The sequence below is a fragment of the Prorops nasuta genome, unplaced genomic scaffold (assembly GCF_024137725.1).
Source record: "Prorops nasuta isolate Cenicafe-Biocafe unplaced genomic scaffold, Cenicafe_Pnas_1.2 PNAS00006, whole genome shotgun sequence".
In the NCBI taxonomy this organism is placed as follows: domain Eukaryota; kingdom Metazoa; phylum Arthropoda; class Insecta; order Hymenoptera; family Bethylidae; genus Prorops; species Prorops nasuta.
This window is the reverse complement of record NW_027116803.1, coordinates 4,651,208-4,673,158: the sequence shown is the minus strand read 5'-3', so window position 1 is coordinate 4,673,158 and position 21,951 is coordinate 4,651,208. Positions and strand designations below refer to the sequence as shown.

At 33.4% G+C, this 21,951-nt stretch overlaps 2 protein-coding genes across 7 annotated transcripts in view; one reads left to right on the top strand and one right to left on the bottom strand.

The window, feature by feature from the left end:
* LOC136774351 (lachesin-like) overlaps positions 1-21,951 on the top strand; it is a 159,039-nt gene that overhangs the window by 95,453 nt on the left and 41,635 nt on the right. For all 3 annotated transcript variants that reach the window (XM_066728586.1, XM_066728587.1, XM_066728585.1), the window contains exons 4-6: positions 12,141-12,247; positions 18,659-18,866; positions 18,946-19,107. In XM_066728586.1, coding sequence (XP_066584683.1) covers positions 12,141-12,247; positions 18,659-18,866; positions 18,946-19,107 — 477 coding nt within the window. The remainder of the gene's footprint in view (positions 1-12,140; positions 12,248-18,658; positions 18,867-18,945; positions 19,108-21,951) is intronic.
* Positions 797-4,708, bottom strand: FucTC (alpha-(1,3)-fucosyltransferase C). 4 transcript variants are annotated; one of them, XM_066728228.1, is made up of 5 exons: positions 4,141-4,708; positions 3,400-3,635; positions 3,099-3,292; positions 2,656-2,941; positions 797-2,288 (listed from the first exon to the last, which is right to left on the bottom strand). In XM_066728228.1, exons 2-5 carry the CDS (start codon positions 3,429-3,431, stop codon positions 1,934-1,936), a joined length of 867 nt encoding a protein of 288 aa, XP_066584325.1. In that variant the 5' UTR covers positions 3,432-3,635; positions 4,141-4,708; the 3' UTR covers positions 797-1,933. The 4 variants fall into 4 exon arrangements, with proteins under 4 accessions (XP_066584325.1, XP_066584322.1, XP_066584323.1 ...); XM_066728225.1 differs by having other exon boundaries at positions 3,099-3,951; XM_066728226.1 differs by having other exon boundaries at positions 3,099-3,635.

The following is a 21,951-nucleotide window of genomic DNA, read 5'->3' as shown; positions in this document are numbered from 1 at the left end:
AGAAAGGGAAAGAGGGATAGGGGTAGAGAAGGGGTATTCAGGGGGGGGGGGGCTTAGATCGACAGAGAAGCAAAAACGTAGCGAAATAATAATTTGTATCACTTTACCGGAAACTAACCCCGCTGGTACTTTCCAGGGGCATGAAATAGTTAGATCTAGAAGTATTGGGGGAAGCGAAGAAATTGGGAAACAGTTTGAGCAATCATGATACAAAAATAAAAGGGAAAGAGAAATAGAAACGAAGTAAGAACGCAACTAGCTAGAAGGAAAAGCTTGGACGATATTGGAAGAAGGAGAGAAAGGGAAGAAATGGGAAAAACGAGAGCAGGGCAGGTACCGTCTGAGGGGCCAAGTGCGTCTAAGAGGCTAGTAATTTCTTTTTATCTCCATCCGGTTCGATTCGATCTGCCGCTTTTCCAGTTTCCGCCCCATATTTATTGCTTATGGAGGAAACCCTACTCCCTTGAAAACCATGGCAGCTCAGACATGGTACGTTCGGTACATAGCTGAAGAATTTTACAAAAATTGTTATAGCATCACTGATGTTTTTTGATCTGTATTAAAAACACTCTAACTACCATCAGTTAATTTGTCGATTTTTACCAACACACGAAACATTCATACGATTATATCCTATATGAGAAAATTATTTTTAATAAATCATGTTTGCGAAAATGAATGAAAAAACTTTATGCTTGCACTCCATCACTGCAAATTCTGTCGAATTTTATCATGTGCATGCCTGCGCAACTTAATAATACTATTAAAAGTAACGAAATTTGATTGTGGAGTTTTATTAATTGCCTGCACGCTGCTGTTAATTTTCAACAATAACACTTTTACCGCTTAATTACATATCTTATTTATTCTGCAAGTAGATGAAATTTACATTTTCAGTCTGTGAATAAAATAATATACTGTATATATAGCATCGATAGGTTTACGCATCACTAATATCGTCCAATATTCTGCAAATGTTTCTTAAGATTAATAAAATAACAAAAGTAGTACATTTTTGATATACATAGTCTTTACAGAATTAAAATAACAATTATTCGTAAAGTAAACTATTGTTCTGATCTTTCATTTAAAGCTTTAGAAATGAGTAAGGGATGAAAGCTTATTTTGACTTTTGTCTGTAAAAGAAAGAAATAAGGCGTAGAGTGGACCTAGAAGGTTTCGAATCCGCGCAAGTGCTGATACTCGATTGACTTTACGATGAGCTTTACGAGGACTGCAAAATTGTTACAGGCGGGCCAGGTGGATCGTGGTGTAGAGCTTGAACTTGTACCTAAGTACTTTTACAGTGTTACTCTAGTCTGCAAGTATCAAGCAGTCTGGTCCACACAAGTGTGCTTGTGCGTACTTCCGCGATTTCGCAAGTTTCGGGACAACGATCACTAGTAATATCTATCTGCTAACTTGGTCGACATCTGGGTCCGGTTTATCGTGATCCGATTGCTTATCGTGCAAGCAGGTACAACGTAGGCCAAAGTTTGCTCGTCTAAGAGCTTCATAAACTTCAGAGAAGCACTGTGACAAAGACTTAAAATAACTAACAGCTAACTAGCCTGAGAATTCTTAGTAAGAACTTTATCTTCCAAAAGCTATTATTTATTAGCTGCCGAAAGCGAGTATCAAAATTTAATGTCAGAAAAAATACTATATTTCTTAAGCATCAGTCTTCTTTCAAACATTGTTTTTTATGTGCTTTGCAACGTTAGTGGTATCGAAAGAAAACAACATATATATTTGTATTAACCTTAAAATCTACGAAAATTACAAAGAACATTTTTAACCTATGTGTTAAATTTGATACAAGTGCCTTCTCTTTTATTAAGTTTGTATGTATATTTAATATGATCTAAGAAATTATTTATTTCAAAGCTACTTATATTTTAAGAAGACTAAGAATCTTGCACTCTTTATACATTCAGTCTAACAATTTATTTAACGTAAACTTGGTGGCATATTCACCATTTAATTGTGCTTGGATAGGACATCGATCCATATGGTACCAGGCAGACAGAGGAATGTCAATTTGTTTCATTCTAGCGGAATGCAAAAATTCGCAGAGTTTGCACGCCGAAAACTTTAAAGATGAGTCTATTTTATAATATTTTTTCCATTCAAAGTACTTCTCATATTTCATATGATTTTTTGATAATTCTAGTAAGAACTCCGCTAACATTTTTGGAGAATCAAAATCCAACGAATTAATATAGGAGCCAGGCGGTGCAAATTTTGTATAATTTGCTCCTCCATATACGACTGGCACAATATTGTATCTGAAAACATGTTTATTATAGATATTATATGTATTATATATTTAAAATCAGAGCGTTTAAAAAAAATCAAATTGATAGATCTTCATTACATAACGTAATGCAGTTCTCTATTTATATGTTGCAATCGCTTGGTAGAATGCGAGGACTATTCATTGAGGCGTATCAAGGTTAAATTATACGTGCAAACAATGAAGGAATTTTATTACGCAACTCATCAGAAAATACTCTAAAAAATCTTTTTTTGTTATAAAATACGAGTTGCCAAATATTTTAATAATTTTTTAGATAAATTGGTGTATAAAGAATAAAACTCTAATATCAATCAATATCTATAACTTTAATTAACAAAATTATACTTTTTAAATACCTTAACGCATTGTAGAACTTTTCAGTAACGTAATCTTCACACAGGGAATTCTCAAAAGACAGGTAAAAATAATAGTTTGGTTCAATGAACGTTGAAAAGCAATCATTTTCACAAGGACTTTTCTGACCACATTTCCCGTAAATATCAACATCTATGTAATTTGAGAGCTCAGTCACATATTCCATTCGTCCACTTTTTGCTGCACAATTACTCACAAACCAGCTTACCATTTTCCTTTTACCTTTAACAATATTGGACATGGAAACTTCTTGTGGTTTCCAAATACCTATGTAAAATGAAAATTATGCTACTTAGAGTCTTCAACTTTAACATTATTAGAATTGTATCATCGGAAAAAAATAAATTAAGAAAGGTAACGATGCAATAATCAATCTCGATGAACACCAATTTGTAAATATCTCGGACGATTGGTATAAACTTACCTGCATTATGATTAACAGCAATATTATTATCCCAATGCACGTGCTTTAAAGGAGCTATTACGTTGTTCCCCTTTAAACTTCGTACAACAGCATATGGCCAAGGAATATCACTATCAGTTCTGTAAGTCATGGTTAGATTAAAATATTCTTCAAAGATAGGCCGTACCTCCGGGTAATTTTCTGGACTTTCCAAACTGACATATATATAAAATTGTTTTTTGCTTCTTTTTGAGGGTAAATCATAAGTTGAGAGATCATAAGCCCCATGGAAAATAATAGCATCAAAATCTTCAATACGTACATGTCTTTTATTGCTGGTTGCAAAACAGTCATTAATAGGGCATCCCTCAAACATCACATTTTTATCAAAATAAAATGTTTCATTGCCAAATAACGCATTCCAAAATAAAATAGTTTTTGTAGTATTTTTAGTACAATAAACATGAGGGTAATCCGTGGATGGAATTCGGAACACGGAAATGTTCTCGATTCTGAGATCGAAATAAATGGCGAAGAAATAAAAAACAAAAATCACACCTAGAAACACCCCCATAACTAGTCTTTGAGGAATCCATAATTGCATGGTGATTTTTTACATTTATATGTACATTAATAGAACTGTATCACTTTTTCAATTTTGATAACAGCTACTTGCACTGCCTTGATAATTGCGCATTTACACTTTTTACTAATCAAATATATTACAAAGGAATCCCCGGCACACTTGGAGTAAAAAATTATTAGACTCTTTGCACACACTTCTTGTTACAAATAAGCAGAACGAAATGCATTATCCTACTCGAAATGATAAAAAGGTTACTCCCCTTTTTTAGATATCGGCTTACGTAATGCTCTACAAAAATAAAATAGGAATAAAATAAACACCGAAACAAAAAGTGGCAAAAAATCTTCAAACTGATCCCGTGAATTATAAATACAGCTAACTCTTTGCAATCTTAGCTAAACGTTTGTACGAAAATAAGCATTACAATAGCTTCGTATCAGTCTGAGATAACAATAGATAACATTCAACTTTACTAACATTATTGTAGCTTATCGAACAGCAAGCAGGCAGAAGCACCTTAAAAACATCGTACAATTTTGTTTTTGATATAATTAAATTGAAAGTGAACAATTATTATGACAAATAAAACGTAGAAAAGGGCTATTCTTTTAGTCTTGCGTTCCTCTTGTGTAATATTTAGTCACCAAACCAACATCACTCATATTGGATTATCTCAAAAATATTTTACCGACTTATTTTATTGTTTATATTTTAACTGCCACGATACTCCTACATAAAATGAACGATTTTAATATAATTTCCCAGTTATTGTCTTCTTATTGGTTTTATTTTCATTGTTCTCGGAAATTCAAAATCTTTCCACAAAATATTACTATTTAATGACATTTTTACTCTAAATCGCTTGCGCACTAGATTTTAAACAGAAGCAAAGATGCGAGCATTTAGTACACTATGAAACTCCAACGTCTGTGACACAACTGCGAGTTCAATTGACATCCTGAGGCATGCATGGGCGTTAGCTCAGCAAACACGCAAAGCATGCTTAAATATTGAAGGCGCGTAATACATCTACACAGTGTATCGACCTTGTTTTGAGAGATAAAAAATTACTTTTAAAAGGATACAGCAAGGCTACAATTTAATTACATTATATGCATGCAAAAACCGACTGACTTTTCTAAAAATGTAATCCAGCATAAACTATATGTATTCGTTCCATGCATTTGAATATAAACATAATGAAGTGAGAATGTGCAGTAATACATAATATAAATGCTATCAATAAACATCTTTTACTAGTTTTGATAATTTTTTTATTAATATAAAAATACCTATTTACTCATTTCCCACATTCATTATGCTTACGTTCAATTGCATGCAACAAATATTCAAAGCGCTTTTGTGCTCTTTACGCATGACTCGGAACACAGTATGACAGTTTTTCAAGGCTTATAAGAGACCGCTGATCGTCTGTTGAGAAATGAACTAGATTTAAGCCGTACCGAAGCTTCATATATTAATTACAATCTTATCAGTTCGTGCATGAATCCATTATCAAAAAATTGATGCTTATCGATTTAAATAGCATTTGTCTATACATAAAACCATAACACTTTATAACATACATATGTAGTATATATAGAATAACTTCGATTTTGATATCATTCAATCGTAAACTGAAGATTTTATAACCGCAAACGTAGGAGGATGTACTTAAAGCGAAGGACAGAGTAAAAGAAAGAATTATGTCCACCTATTGCAGTGATTTATGAAGAAAAGTAGAGAAAAATAAAGAGTTATGAAGCGAGTAAAATTGAACTCTTGCGTTCTTGTACGGTAAATTTTGTCACGAGCAACTTTCGTGAGAGCTCATTTTTTAACTGCAATAAAAAAAATTACTATAAACTAAACCTTGAAACTCGATCAAGAATTTCCTTTATTTAATGATCTAAGAACTGATTTATTTTCGAATAGCGAATAAGCGCGATAGTTTTTCACAAATATTACTCTCGATTGTTTCTGTCATGTGACCTTTCCCAGGCGTGCAATAATGTACGAGAGTGCAGTCGACTATAATCATATAACTAAATGAGTAGTTATTTCTTCGGGAACTTATAATCTATTTAGTTGCTCTTATATTGCTGTTGTTTATTTTATATTGTTTGCAAGATACCTTCGCGCAAAATGCTTCTAGTTTATTCAATCGCTTTTGGTCATCGATGTAATATGCAGAATGTATGCTAACACCTTAGCTATTCCTATATACATTAATTAGACCTGTAAATATTTGTACTCTCTGAGAATTTGTTGTTTCGCATGCAAATAGATTAACTCATAAGTAATGTGCGAAGTACTTGAAGGCAGGTAACTCCATGCAATTCATCTTTCTTGATTAAATAACAGTCGGAATTCCGAATTCCATCAGCAGTGGAACAGGTAACTTGAAGACCTCGAGGGAATCTCTTGTGCAACCACAAAGCATCTACACGGAGTGTTTAAAAGCGTCAAATTAGACAGCGATATATATACCTGCTATTTTATTAATTTTCAATTAACCGTAACTTTTGGTTATTGAAACGTCTTATATTAAATTTACCTTACTCAAAATCTTAAACTTCCTTCACTCGTTGCATTCAATTTCGATAAACAACTAGAATTATTATTTGTTTCATAAATTGTACTACTATCTTTTTATGCTATATACTTCGTATTCCATTAAATGATTATACTATACGTAATCTAAGGAGGAGATAATTTAGATTAAACAGAAATAAAGAAAAATTATTTTTGTGAGAAAACATAACTTAAGAATAAAAGCCCTATCAATTTAATGGAAGAGCATGAACAAATAGCTGCATATCTATTTCTTGATTTTTATTCATAATAAAGTTTAAGAAATTAGTTTCCTTTATTTTTATAATTCATTAATTCTCAGTTAACCATATGAATTAAACTAAAAAAAGAGTTTAATTATATAGTGTTTAAATTGAATATCATTGTTAAAATGCATACAATTCGTTCACTACTAATATTAATAATTAAAATTACAAACAGAAACTTAATGCTCTGAGCTGAATATTCCAATACTTAACAATATTTACATATCAGTTAGATATATCAAAATAGGGTTAAGATAGGAACGCATCTGATGCAATAACATGTCAAGTAATTGTCCACATGGTTTACACCCACCAAACTAAAGCCCTTGTCGAGATCAGAATCTAGATAATTGAAGCATTGTTCCTCGATTTTTACTACACTCATACGAGCTGTAGAAGAGACATCCCAATGAAATTTGTTGCATGCATACAGCAAGCGATACTCACTTTTGTACACTAAACAACTTTTTCTGCGGTCAGCTCCGAACGATATGGGGATGGTTATTGTGAGCTTTTTGTATTGTTTGACACATGAAACGTCAGATTCGTCACTGTACTCTCCATTCAATTGTTCGTACATGCGTTTTGATGCATTTTCCGTGCATTTGTATAGATAAACCTTCATTTTCTGTAAAATCGGTTTCTCATTTCGACACACGCAGACTGGATTTCCATCGATCAAATTCATATTTTATCAAATTGAAATTTTAATAAAAGTTTCATGTAAGTATCCAGAACTTGACAAAGCCTTCAATCGTGACGCTTGTAAAAATTCTAATACCTGTTTCATTTGTCCAAAGTAAAATCGATCTAGAATTTTCAATACCTTTTCATAATTATCACGCACTCTTAATTGTAATAAAAGCAACTTTCCCTTTTGTTTCGCGAATATTGCGGATTTTAGATAGTGTAACATATCTATATTATATAAGTCTGCACGTGATGCGATCTTCTTACAGAATTCGTTAATAAAAGATTGCCACTCTTCGTATTTTCCTGTAAAGACTGGCAATAAAACTTCAAGTAATTTTATCAAATGTTCGACATTGCATTTCGCACTTACAGAGCAGGTGGTAGGCGTCTAGCTAGTAGACGCGATTTCTGCTGAGCTTCAACTTTTCAGGGAATGAAGAAGTTTCTCTCAACATTATTTTATAACAAATCGTACTTCCTTCGGAAATTTAGATAATGCATGTAATAATTCTTACTTGGATCTATTTCTATCAACTCTTCAAATAATTCTACAAACACTTCGTTACTGTTTTTTCACTAATTAAAAACAAGGAACTATAAACTTGTGTTTAGTTTTATTTGATTCAAAATAATTGATTGAACTGTCGATTAACAATTCTAGCTTGACAAATTTCTGCATAAGTTCGTCAATCTTTCTTTGCATTTTTTACAAAAACTAATAATGTTCCAAATCACTTTGAGCTTTGTTTTTCAGAAATTCATGTGTATGATAGTTATGCCTTTACAAATTTGTTTTTGTCACCAAAATCTTGTGAATTAAAGTGTTAATTGTTACTTTTTAATATCAGGATTATCTTTAGCAGCAATACAAAACCATGGGTATTTGGGGCCCCACCGCGATTAATTAATACACTCTTATAAAACCTTATATGAAATACCACAGAAAACAAGCTTCGCTTGTAAGAACAGACGGCAAGTACATAAATCGTCTAGCATAATTTTGTTGATTGAAATAAAATGTTTCAATCAACAAAATTAGTAAAATTCAAATATAAGACAAGTATATATTTTTACCTTCGCAAAAGGTAAATAATAGGTACTTGACAGGGGCCCGTCGTATTCAATCGTATTAACCCATTACATTGAACCCTTTATAATATAAACACATTACATGCACTACGCACTAAAAATAATCACCATTTCTTTAATTATTACATTGTATATTTTAGAAGTTAATTCAATTATAAATCAAGATAAGTTCGAATTCACAGTATAAGCACACCATACGCACCACGCACTGACAATATTCATAATATTCAAGTTATTATTACAGTGTATTTTGAGAGATATTTTAATTAATAATTGAGAAAAGTTTGAAATCACAGCAGAAAAGCACACCCTACGCACCAGCCACTGATGTTTTCCACGATTTTTGAATTGATTAAAGTGTATTTCAATAAATTATTTAATCAAAAATTGAGAAAAGCAAAAATTCACATCACAAACACAGCACACGCACTACACACGCACTACAAGCCGCAAATATTCACGACTTTTGAGTTTATTAGAGTGCATTTTGATAACTTATGTAGTCAAAAATTGAGAGAAGCACGTATTGACAGCACAAGCACCAGGCACTGACGTTTTTCACGAATTCTTAACTCAGTTCAGTTTTCGGATTTGAGCGAGCAGGTTCTACCCTCTCCCCGCCACCGCCTTCCCGCTTTCCGCCATGTTTATTTTGGTTTGCCGAATCGACCGCCGCGACCGGCCTTTCGAATTTTCCAACGGCGAACGGAGCCGACCGGGCCCCTTTCACTTTTTCACACTTTTCGCGCGCCCCGCTGCACTTTCCACGCTTCTCATCGATTGTTTCGCCGAAATTCCTGCTTCTCTCCATTCAGAATCCAAAATTATCCCAAAATACAGTGATATAAATGCAAAATTCGTGAAAAACGTCAGTGCCTGGTGCTTGTGCTGCGCTTGTGCTGTCGATACGTGCTTCTCTCAACATTAAATCAGATAATATCTCAAGATACAGTGAAATAAGTTCATAACTCGTGAAAAATATCAGTACCTAGTGCCGTACTGTGCTTGTGGTTTAAATTCGTGCTGCTCTCCATTATGAATAAAAAAATTTTTTGAGATACAGTAAACTATTCAAAAATTCGTGAATATTGTCAGTGTCTGGCCTGTGTACAGTATTTGTGAAGTGTTTATTCGTGCTTTTCTCAATTTGTAATTAAGATATATTTTAAAAAACAATGTAATAACTTGACAAATCATGAATATTATCAGTGTCTTGTGCTTTCTGCTTTCGTTAATTGCATAATAAAAAGAATATTTTTTCCATTCGAATTTAATTTACTGTAAGGCATTTTAATTATAAAAATTTAATCTACAAATTCATCCTTTCAAAAATTTCAAGTTAACTACAAAAAATATGAGAAGTTGAAATGTTGATCTTTATAATTCTAACACATTTATTTTATTGACGGAAGAAACTACTTTTACCCCATTTTAAAGAAAATAATTAAAACATAAACTTCCGGGTATATATTTAAGTCTCGGCTCTATTTACGTTTGTAATTCGGATCATGCAATAATGTTTGGTGTAAACGTCTACATTCTAGAAATCTCTCCCCCCTAGGACATCTCTTATGCGAGACCAAACAAAAGAGGCATAATTGGTTGGCTATTGTCATATCGCTATATTGGAAGCTTGTTTTTACTAAAATGAAATTTGGTTGTGCTAACTATTACTTTTATACTAGCAATATCTTCAATGATATTGATCAATTTGTAATAAGAATAATAACGAAACGATATGATAAAAAATATATTTAGCATCAATTACCAATATCCTGGTCTGACAGATCTAACTGGACATAGCTTACTGTTTTTTTTCATTTTAAAGTGAGATTGTTATTTTTTTTTTTGCTTATCGCATTTTTCTGCCTTTCAGTTATTCATCGGCGTTTATTTTATTTTAAAAACTTGATACGAGATACAAAATATTATACATACAATTTTATAGAATAAATAATGAGAAAGAGCTGTAATTACAGCTGTTTTGTGGTAGTATGACAGACCACACGTTTGTAATTACGTTTCTAAATTAGCATCGCGTTAATAGTTAAAGGCTAAGGAAACCATAATATTGTGACTAGAATTATTTGCGGAACCTGGCCTAGAAAAGTGCTATGGAGAGACACGGTACATCGGTCATTGAACAATAAAACGAATAATTTCTGCTTCCTAAAATACAAACAAATTAGGGATTTATATTCGCTTGTGAAAATTCGATAGTTTTACTCAACTGAATTTTAAACAAATTAAATATTAAGAATTTAAGGAATTCGTAAAAAGGACATAAAGCAAATCTTTATTATATCGAAATTATATTCATGAAAATCACTTAAATTGACTGATACAGAGGATTTTATATATTATATGCATATATGAATCAGTTTGAGTGCAACCGATGCAACGAGCTTTTCTAAAAGAGAAGTTTATAAAATATTAATACTATGATAGTAAGGCATAAAAGAATGAATAAGAGGGAGAAAGTAATTTAAATTAAACTGGAAGAACAAAATTGCAATGATAGCTTTCATGTACATTAGCAATTGTACATATTCAAAAATTATTAAGCTTTACAGAAATGAAACTCAAATAAATCTGTATATTCTCAAATATATTGATAAAAATAAAAATGTTTTTTACGATACTAGTCATTTCTTGACATCATTTAGAATCAGTGACTGACCAAAAATTAACGTCGACGTTAGCTAATGTGACAATCTGCAATGCTATTAAGATTCAGAACTATTATAAAGTAGCCAGTAGCTATTACTAACCTGTTTAATTAAAAAAATCATTATTATTGCTTTTGTTACTAATTACTATTTTACTTTCATATAATAGTTAAGATTCGAAGGTAGCAATCATTATATACTTGTACATTGTAAAAGCAATTACTATATGAATCCATTCTCATCACCATTTTACTAAAATTCTTATTAATTGTTACCAAGAAATGCAATTACTATTACTAATTCATTTTCTCAGTGATAACGCACAGAAATAACGAATGTCTGAAAATATCCTGACTCGTTACAGGAATAAATTACTAAATTATTATGAGAGTTCGAGAAAAGGTTGCTTATTCTTTAACTCATAATATAGCTAGTTCCCTGTGTTTCTCTTGCAATATAAATTCAATCATGTATCCTTAAAGTATGTTTCAATTATTCCTAGCATGCCCGAATAATTATTTTGTTCTTTTTATTAATTAATTACTACGCTAGTTTGCAAGAAATCGATAACCAATAGAAAATGATTTATTTGAAATTTTTCCTATAATTAGTTCCAATATTGTGAAATTCAAGTGCAATTTCAATATTCTCGAAAGCCTTGCGTAATATTGAATTAGGTAAATATGTGTATACAGCAGTCCGTTAATGTAATTAAACCAATTTCGTTAGCGGAACGTAAGCCCTCATTAGGCGTGAGGTAAAATTTGGATCAACTAAAGCTTTAAAGTGAAAGCTTCTTAAGCCGAGAAATGTGAAAAGTTAATTAGGTAAAGTTGCTTTATACAAATCATTTTATTTACAATGTGTATACTTTCTCAGAGATTTTAAAAAGGATAAATAAGAAAGACAAGATGATTCTCATCACTCATTTTATTAAGCTCTTTTCGTTATACATCCTTCCAACGACTATAGGTATAATATACCAATATTTCCGAAAGGCATCTGTCTAATTTACTCTCGTTTATCATGTAGCACTAATAATCTCTTACAAGAGTCATTTAAGTTTTCCTATATCCTATAAATGAAGTAGTAATAAAAAGTTCCGCGGAAATTTACTAATTTATTTTTCATTTTTTCAAAACCTAGGTCCTTTAATAACATGATTTTTCTATATTTCTGATTACAGCACTTTCCGAGCCGCCGAGGTTCGCTGAACCTATTCCTAATGTAACGGTAGCCCTAGGCAGGGATGTTAGTTTGCCTTGTGTCGTTGAAAACCTCGGAGAGTATAAGGTAAGTTAGTAAAACAAGAAATATACATAGCTAATATTGTAAATAATAATTCCCAGAAAGGATGATAAATAAAAATTATTCTTTTAATCAGCACACATTCACATGTGCACCACTATTATTGTAAAATTTACGTAAATATGCAAATCGATTACCAAAATAAGATATACATTCGGATTAATTTACATTTATACCATTATTGTCAATTTTCACAAGGTGAGATATAACAGTATGAACTTAGTCTGATGAAATATTAAAATCTAAGTGTTGCAGAAAAAGGATTTCTCAGAAATAGCTTTTAGTATCATTTAAAAATATCCGAAATTGAAGAATCCAATCAGCGAATAGATTAAATGATAAATTCAAGTGTTTTAAAAAGCTCATGAGATAAGCTTCAATACTATGTATTAAAAGTATAGGAGATTCTATTTTAAAAACTAAAGATGACACTTTCACATGAACTTTACTATTGAATATAAAGTTAAACCGAAGATATTATTGGATAGATTTATAATTGCACTAAAAATTATTCCTTACATTTTCTTGCCCTAATATCCTCAATCTTTGATATTTTTTAACGGCTCTATATCTTAGCTTCACCCTATTTAAAACGTTCAATCCTGCTGATGCACCCGCACGTGTATTTCAACTCCAAATACGAGAGCACTGAGAATGTTTTAGCAAATTATTTTTATCGATAAGATTAGGAGATTTCTGATTACTGCAAACAATATTATTTAATTAAAATAATTAGTTAAATTAAGACAAATATATAAAGTCTTAGTCACAGAGTTGATAACGATTTTCTTCAAGAAAATTTAAGATTGGAGTTAAATCTGTACACTTTTGTGTGTTCTCTGTTCTCTGTTCATACTAATATTATCAAATAAAACATTGTCTTCATCGATTTAACAAACCGGAGATTAAATATCGATTAATTGAACACAGTGTGGTGATTTAAGCAATCAACTTTTTAAGTATATCAATTTAACCTTTAAATAATATTTAAAAGCCCGTATACAGATTATGGTATTAGAAAAATTCTAGAGCATGGACACATTATTTTCCAGTGGATTAATTTTTATAAATCGTTTCATATCATAAAAAATGTATTAGAATTCTTTTTTAATAAATCGTCTTTTATTTAAGAGAATCGATTAAATCGGAACGATATTATAAACTAGAGCCAATAGAAACAAGAACGAATTGAAAAGTCTTTTTATGTGTCGGTACATAGAATATTAAAAACGCATCGATTATTTCACGTTGAAGAAGAGACGGTTCGAGGAAGTATGACTGCCGAGGGGAAGGGGAGGGAGGGAGGGGTGTTAGGTCTGGATTGGGGCGCTGGAGGCGATCAGCATTACACACGAATAAACGCATCAGGTGCCGTAACGAGCATTGCAGTTTTCCCAGTGAAACGAGCATAGGCGATGGCAAAAAGAACTTGCACCATAACGATTCTCCGGTAAGAGAGGTTATTCGTGAAGAACGAAACCTGTTCGTCAGTCATGAAGTGCCGTTGCCCTTTTCCCATCCTGCGATAACCAGCGTGCGACACGACACAACTCTGCTTCGATGTGCCATCTAATTGAAACTCGATACCTTGACTATCTCATCATTGCTATCTGTACTATATAACCTTGGTCCGATTTGTCAATATTTATTCGTATATTATAGATATTCAAAACCATTTTAAAAAATTCTCTTAATAAGAATATTAATATTAATAAGAAACTGTAATTATATACGTCATAACTGAAAATTTAAACGCTCATTTTTATCATAGCAAATGCTTATTGATTTTTAACTTCGCGTTCAAATAACTCATGTCGGAGCCGTATTTTATATTCGACCTGCGATCATCGTCTTCGGAAAAGTTTTGTGCCAAAAGAGTAAAAGCATTTTTCTACATTCGAGGAAAGATCTTGGCAGATCTCACGTTGACCGTGTGTTATATCTTTACGACTTTTAACAATCGAAAAGTTTTCAAGTTTCAAAACGGAGAAAAAGAGGGTAGAGATGGAGAGGAGAAATGGCATAAAGAACCGATAAAAATAGGATAAGACAGATAAAAAACAGCACGTGTAAATTATACGTATATTTTGTCATATCGTATTATTATAAAGTCTTTTTATAAGAATTAACTAGTGAAAACTTTATTTGCTTTGTAGTAATAAACTGCTTTTCTTTCTCTCATTTTATCCTACGCTTTAATTTACGACTTATCACATACTTATGTGTTTTCTTACGTTATTTGTATCCTCTAATAGTCATTGAAAATAATGAAGTTTAATTAAAATTTTATAAAAAGTCTCGTTCGAATGTGACAATAATTTTACATGTTTGTCGATGACTATGCCACACAATGTTACTGCACAATCATTTTTCAAATTTCTCTTCGTGTTGTGCTAATCGAATAATTTAATGTTGTAATATATGGTAAGTGATAAACATTATCTTGACAAGATTAAATTGGTGATAGAATCTTTTATATGCAAACTGTTTAATATGGTAAATATTCATCATTATATCCGCATATGTATAACCAATTACTATGTGGAAGAGAATTGAACCTTAAATTAAAGCTATTCAAAGTAATAAAAAGATTCAATGGATTCATTAGGACTTCGAAACCTAAAAAGTTCGTAATTCTTTTATATTTTAATCACTTCGATAAGCTATGGTAGTAAAATGTATGTTAAACTTCTGCCAAATGTAATAATTCTTCCTTTTCGAGCCATACTATACATAGTAAATGTTTCATATGATAATCGTTATTAAAAAAATGAGCTTGCACTATTGCATATATTGCTATTGATTTTTAATTGTACATATAAATATTGCATAGTTCGTTTGAAAATACAATTGTAATATAGGTAAATAGCACGAATTGACAAAGACAGCCTTTGACATTTATATTATATGTATTCATATTATACATTAGTAGATTCGTCGAGTTGCCCGTCGTTACGTCAGAGCAAATGTGTGACGTTTACCCTTTGACCCTTTGATCACCGTCTGAAAAATGCTAGAATTTTCACTCAGTACAATCAGCGATTACGCGCGAGCTAGTAACAAAATTCTACAAAATGTTGAACTACTGAAAAAATAATGACGTGTTGGAATAATATAGATGTACTATTAAAATATTCAATGTCCTATAATTTAAGAATTCAGTAAAACAGACAGTCCGCTGAATTGGAAATTGCAAATTATATTTTTATATTTCTTTAATTTCAAATTTTAATACATCATTTTTCTTAATTAATTTTTTTCACGGTAGATAAAAAAATTATTTATTATCTAACTAACCAGAAACTAATGCCTTGACTGTGATATGTAATTTCTAATTCTTTTATTATTACTTTAGAAAAAACTTTTTATTATTTTCGTAATTGCTACTTTTAGCATACAACAATTTTCATATGCCAAGCTTCATTTCAAACTTTAGCTTAACAATGTAAATATAATTGCGGTAGTTTATACATACTATCTCCTTCTGTTATCAAACAGGTTTATCTTGTTCGAAAGTTTTAACTGTAACTAATCCTGTGTAGCTTAAAAGCAAAAATTTAACCTACTCATGTATAATACAGATCTTAAGGGAAATCAAACTCAGCTGAACAGCCACTATGGTAGTCGTTAGAGTATTTTTGTAAAGTTTATTAACGGATAACATTAGTACCTACTTTAGTTTAAATGACATGCTCTCATCAGAGTTGCACGAAACTTGCGCACGCCACAAAGCTTCGTTTTTTACGAGACTTATATTCCTAATTTAATTTAACTTTTTACTTTTGTTTGACTATTTCGCTTCTCACCTTTTACGCATTTCAAAGTATACTCTTTTTTTAATACTGAACTATCTTCCTCAGTGATAATTTAAAATGCTCATTTGGCTATTTGGACTATAATTTTTATGGTAACAAATTACTATTCTAATTGATCAATATTGAAATGAACCATTAATGTAACGAAGAAGCAAATCGTTTCCATTTACGGACCTTCGCAAAACTTTGAGATCTTGCTGTAATGGCATCCAGAGTAACTTGTAACAAGGTTATCTAAATAGATTCTGTTTGTACAGGAGATATGGATTGAAGTTTAACAAAGCTGATTGTATGAACTAAACCTCTTAGATATATAAACTCAGCATTTCATTGATAACCGCATAAAATAATTGTTGGTTTAGAAAAATCAATTAAAATCGGCTGTCGCGCATCAGTCTTCCATAATAAAACGTTTGGTTCACAGCACACAATTGATCATTGAAACGTGTTTTCTTTAATGTTCAGATCAACATTACCACGTAACCTCTTATCAGCTCTATTCATACAGGTTACTCGAAAAATCCCAATTTAAATGATTTAAATCAGTCCCTCGACGGGGAAGTTAAATACAAAAGTGATTGAACCGAGAGATGAACGCACGAATCTAGATTGCATTGAATCATCCGCCGGACTGCCAATAGATAGTGGCTTTTGCAAACAGAATACTTTCACAGGGCGACAAGTCTATCCTCTCTATACTGTTTACGCTTGTGTAATTAAAAAAAAAAGAGAGTAAAAGCTAAGGGAGCAAAATGTGTAATACCTGACCAAATAATCATAATTATTTTTGTCACAATACGTTTGTAAACAGTGGTAACTGAAAACACAACTTTTATCACGATTTAAACAACTATATAGAAACCTTTTATTTCACCTTTAAAACTATACAATTATTGACAATTATTAATTTTCATAATATTATATTGCGTCGTTAATTTTTATATTATTACAATTCTAATATTGTTGTCAGATATTGATCGTAAATAACGGCTATGTAGTGTTGGAAAAAGAACAAACGAAGTTTACACCGGAAGCTATGAAGAAAAATCAAGAAGAATGCACGTTCCATTTTTCAATTAAAGCTGCATTCAGCAGCGATATTAGTTCCTGCCTAATTTAAGGATGGTTTCCAGCAGCGCGGTACCAGTTAAGGCTGCTTTTGAACCGGTGCCAAGGTTTTCAATCGAGCTCCCAACCGGGCAGGAGCTTTTCCTCGAGAACGTTTAAGACCAATAATACTGCGCGCTACCTACCTACCTACCTACCTAGCTACCGACTAGAAGCGTTTCTTTTTCGAAGCACATTCCGGCCTCCATCAAACACAATTGGCCATCCACGAAGTACGTGCTTCAACCCTTTATTTTTGCTCTCCGTTTCTTCGCATTCCACAGCAACACGCCTTTCAAGCGCTAACTTTAATCAATGCAAACATCTGCATCATTTTTATTAATAATTCTTCCACCCATATAACGAAATCTCAACTTATTCTCTCTCTCTCTCTCTCTCTCTCTCTCTCATAGCACACCAATAATTTTCATAAAGTCTTATTAGGAATACACTTTTAAAACTGATCAAACACCCTCTTTAAGATCCTCCAGAATTGTCTTTTTCTTTTTGTGTATTACTATCATGATTTATATAGGGACTGCAAAAAATATGTTATTTGTAAACGCGTCTGCATTGTATGCAGTTACCGTGCTAGGCGACAAAGGAAAGCTGAAATTGTAGAAACGAGTTTGTGTATCCCTGTGGGACGGTGGAGAAGCGGAAGAGATATTCGTATAGCATTGCGGATAGTTGAGGCTTGCGGCGAAAAGGTTCCAGCTACAAAGACGATAAGAATTTTGTTAACGAAGAATTTCTTGAGAGTGAATGTAGTTATATCGTAGAAACGACGTTTATCGTGAAATTACTAGTGGAGGCGAAATCGATATTTTCCAGCAGCATAAAATTCTGCTTAATAATGCTTGTCCTTAGTATCAATTTCTCTTTCCCTTTCAACACGCTATTATTCGACCACTTGTGGAGCGTCCAATGACTCTCGCTTCACTGATGGAAGGAGGTTTAATCGGTCTCCGCCCGCACAATTCTCGAACATGCTGAGAGATCGAATGATTCATTGTTAGATCTTCTTGCCGAAGAACTCTCCGCCTATTCCAGCTTTCCCCTAATGAAGTCTTCCTTTAAAGCATTAAACTTCAATTTTTCTCCCTTTCCAAACCCCGCCTCGTATCCCTGCTTTGAAAATTAAAAATAGAACGACAGGCCCATTCCGATCATAATTAATTTTTTAACGAACCTTCCATATGTTGAATGAGCGTATACTTGCAATACTTAATATTATTTGCCCTCTGAATTTTATACGAGGCCGGTGCCAATTAAATTTGTTTCGTTTTCCAATTTCGAAACATACCTTCAACGTAAATTATAACGAATCTGGGGAAAAAACAGTCTAACGTTAATTTAGTTTACAGAAAAATAAATTAATGTGTGTTAGCTTTTACATATATCTATATACATAAAAAATGACAAAATAAATTGGAAGCATCAAAATAATATTCAAAACTGATATTTGTTATAGGTGGCATGGATGCATGTGGGACGTTCAATGGTGCTCACCGTTCACAAGCATATAGTTGTCAAGATACCCAGGTTTTCTGTGTCTTACGACAATCAGAAAACGTGGCTACTCCACATTAGCAGCGTGCAGCAAGACGACCGAGGATACTACATGTGCCAAGTGAATACAGTTCCTATGATCAGCCAAGTGGGTTATCTTCAGGTCATAGGTAAAACTTGAACCATTTTTTTCTCTGTAAAAGAAAAAGTATAAAAAATACATTATTGTCCCCCGTCGGTTCTGCACAGTTCCACCAAATATATTGGACGCATTATCCACGGAGAGTACGGTGGCAGTTAGGGAAGATCAGAATGTTACTCTCGTCTGCAAAGCAGATGGCTATCCCACACCAACACTGTCATGGAAACGGGAGGATGGTCAAGGAATTCAAATTAGCAAACACACGAAGGGTGAGTTTGAAGCTTGGCAAAGTTAATCGATATGTAATATATTATTTTTTATTAAAATCCTACAATTATTCCATACAATTCTCCATGATTGGAATTTCGTTGTTTAAACCAAACTTGAAATACCCCAACTAAGATACCGATGAGTTTGAAAATATGACCAAAGAGCAACATTCAGAAAATCTTGCGACGACTTTAACAAAGTTTTATCTATTACGCGTGCATGTGTGTACGTGGTAGTGACGTATATACAGAGCGCACGGATGGGATCCACAGAACATGATCCTCTGAGTTTCCTCTTACGACCTCTTATCTTCGTGAGCCGAAACTTTAAACCACTTTCGGAGAGGGAAACGACCGTATTTGTAATGCAGTCGAAGCGCAGCGTCGAAAGTAATTTTCAGGGTTTGGGGCTGGACTTATTCGTACGTCTCGCTTCACAGTCCTGCAGGAACTCCCACGAGCCCTGCATCGACGTCTCCTTCAAGTAATGGATCGTTGAACGTTCACCGTATTCAGAAAATTCAACGTAATTTTCGTCTTTTACACACAATATTCTGCCTAAGTATATCACAAATCTGACTAATTCTGGCTGAGACCAACCTACTTCAATCTATATCTCATTTTTTACCATATATCGATAGCCTGCGATATGTATTTCAAGAACATTGCTATTAATAATAACCATTTAGAATTGGCATTATAGTAAAATATAGAGTTCACATATTCGTTATTACTTTTCAAACTAAAATTAAACGCATGACGATAAATCACTGGAGTTTAACTCAATTTTCCGAAACTGTAAGTTATCTTATTCATTGACTTTTGATTTAATTAGTTTTGAGCTACGGTCAACGTACTCTTGCTAAGAGCAAAAATTGTCCAAACTGCGGAAAATCTATAATTTGTAAAATATGGCCGACATTCTTGCACATCGGTATTTACTCAACCAAAAAATCATTCCTTTCTGCCATGAAAGCTTCCGAATACCGTAACGCGTATAATAAGCTACATAAATCCCTCAATCGAGAATTTTTCCCTAAAAAATATACAAATACCGACAAAGCTGAATGAAAAAGACATATTACGATAAAAGGCAGTAGATGTTAGCCATAAATAATTGAAAACGTGTAATTTGAATAGAATTTGTTAGACTGCATAAACTAAACAAAATGGATTAAAATTAGCTTTCAAGTTAAACAGTGAAAGTTTAATCGCTGGAAGTAGTTTTAGTTTCATTTGGATGTCGCTTAAAGTAATAAAATGAAGTCCGACAAAGTATACAAAAATTTCTCCCCTGGGTGTGTTATTAGTAATGCAATTAAGCGCTCTCCCAAGGTGCTGCAAACGATGTGACGCGTGTTTGAGGGTGGATGAGAGAAGAAAGAAAAGAAGAGGAGCATGTTGGAGTTTGTAGTGGTGAGGGTTGAGGAAAAGGGGTGAGATGAGACATAGCGAGCGCACAGGATAGTGGGATACGCATGCGCGAAGGCGAGAACTGCGAGAGAAAGGCAAACCCTGATGCAAACAGGGGATTAAATGCCGAGGGATTTATACGTAGAAAGCTATTCCCGTAAAGCCAGCTAGAAAGCTTTTTGCACGATCTCGGCGCTTCTTAAATATTGTAGAGATTAATCAAGCTCCAGACCCTGAGCAACCAACGTGCCGCCTCCGATCCATCTCTGGGCATGCCACAAAGTGTAACACGCCTTCGCGTTACCTCATTTCTCGGACAAACGGTTCCTATAGCTACCAAAGCCCAAGAAACTATCCAATTCAAAGCATTAACAAACCACTAAATTTCTTACCGTCCAATTAAATTCTCCTTCGAATCATTTAGCCGGCAAAAAACTACTCTACCACTTTTTCTCTATCTCCCTCTCTCAATCTCAATTATTAAATTATTACTTTCACCGTCAATTTTATACCCCTGTAAAACGTACATTTTAATAACTTTCGAGACACGCGACTGACAAACATTGATAGAAAGAGTAAACGTTCGTGTCGTGTCCATTAAATTCTCGAATGAAAATTAGATGTCTAATTACTGATCATGTCAGTTGAAGTATTCTCCAAATGGGGTTTGCATAGCATTAGTATGATCTGTTTGAATTCGTGTTATGAAAATTATGCATATCAGCGAGCATTGCGAATGAGAGAGTGAGAAGGGTAGATTGTGGGTAAGTGTTTACAGGAGAGAAAGTCCAGCAATGGCATGGGGGTAAATGTATAAGATAAAGGTGAAAGGATGCATAATGGGAAAGGTTGAAGGAGGGGGGGGGGGGAGGGAAGAGGGTAGTGGGGTAAGGGATAGAGGTAAAGTAGAAAACGTTAAAGAGAGAAGGAAATAGAAAAGGAAAGCTTGAGTGGCTGGCAGCTGAATCTGGAAATTATGCGGGCGCACGGCTTCCTCTCCCTCCTTCTCTCTCGTTCTTTCTTTCATCTTGCGAGTGAAACACACACCGGTTAGTTTGAGGTGGAATATACGCTTTTTCGCGGGGCTTCCGCAATTCCAACCGATTAAAAGCGTTTCACGTAGCTAGATATAGCTTGTTTGTCCGACACGAGGCGGCATATCGTGCCGATATGTCCGAGCATCTCATACAGATGTTACTGACATTAGCCAACTAGACGTGCGCCACTCCTCGAAATCGTGTTAGGGTCGCTAAGCTTTGCGGTTCCTCGCTGCACACAATCCCGGAAGCAGCCGCGGCATCAAATGACATTTGACTATTGCACGGGCTATATCCTCTCCCCCGTCTCTCTATACGTTATTTATAACTATACGACACATGTCCTCTTCATTAACCTTCTCCACTGTGCAAGCAATTTACAATTAAAAGCTTT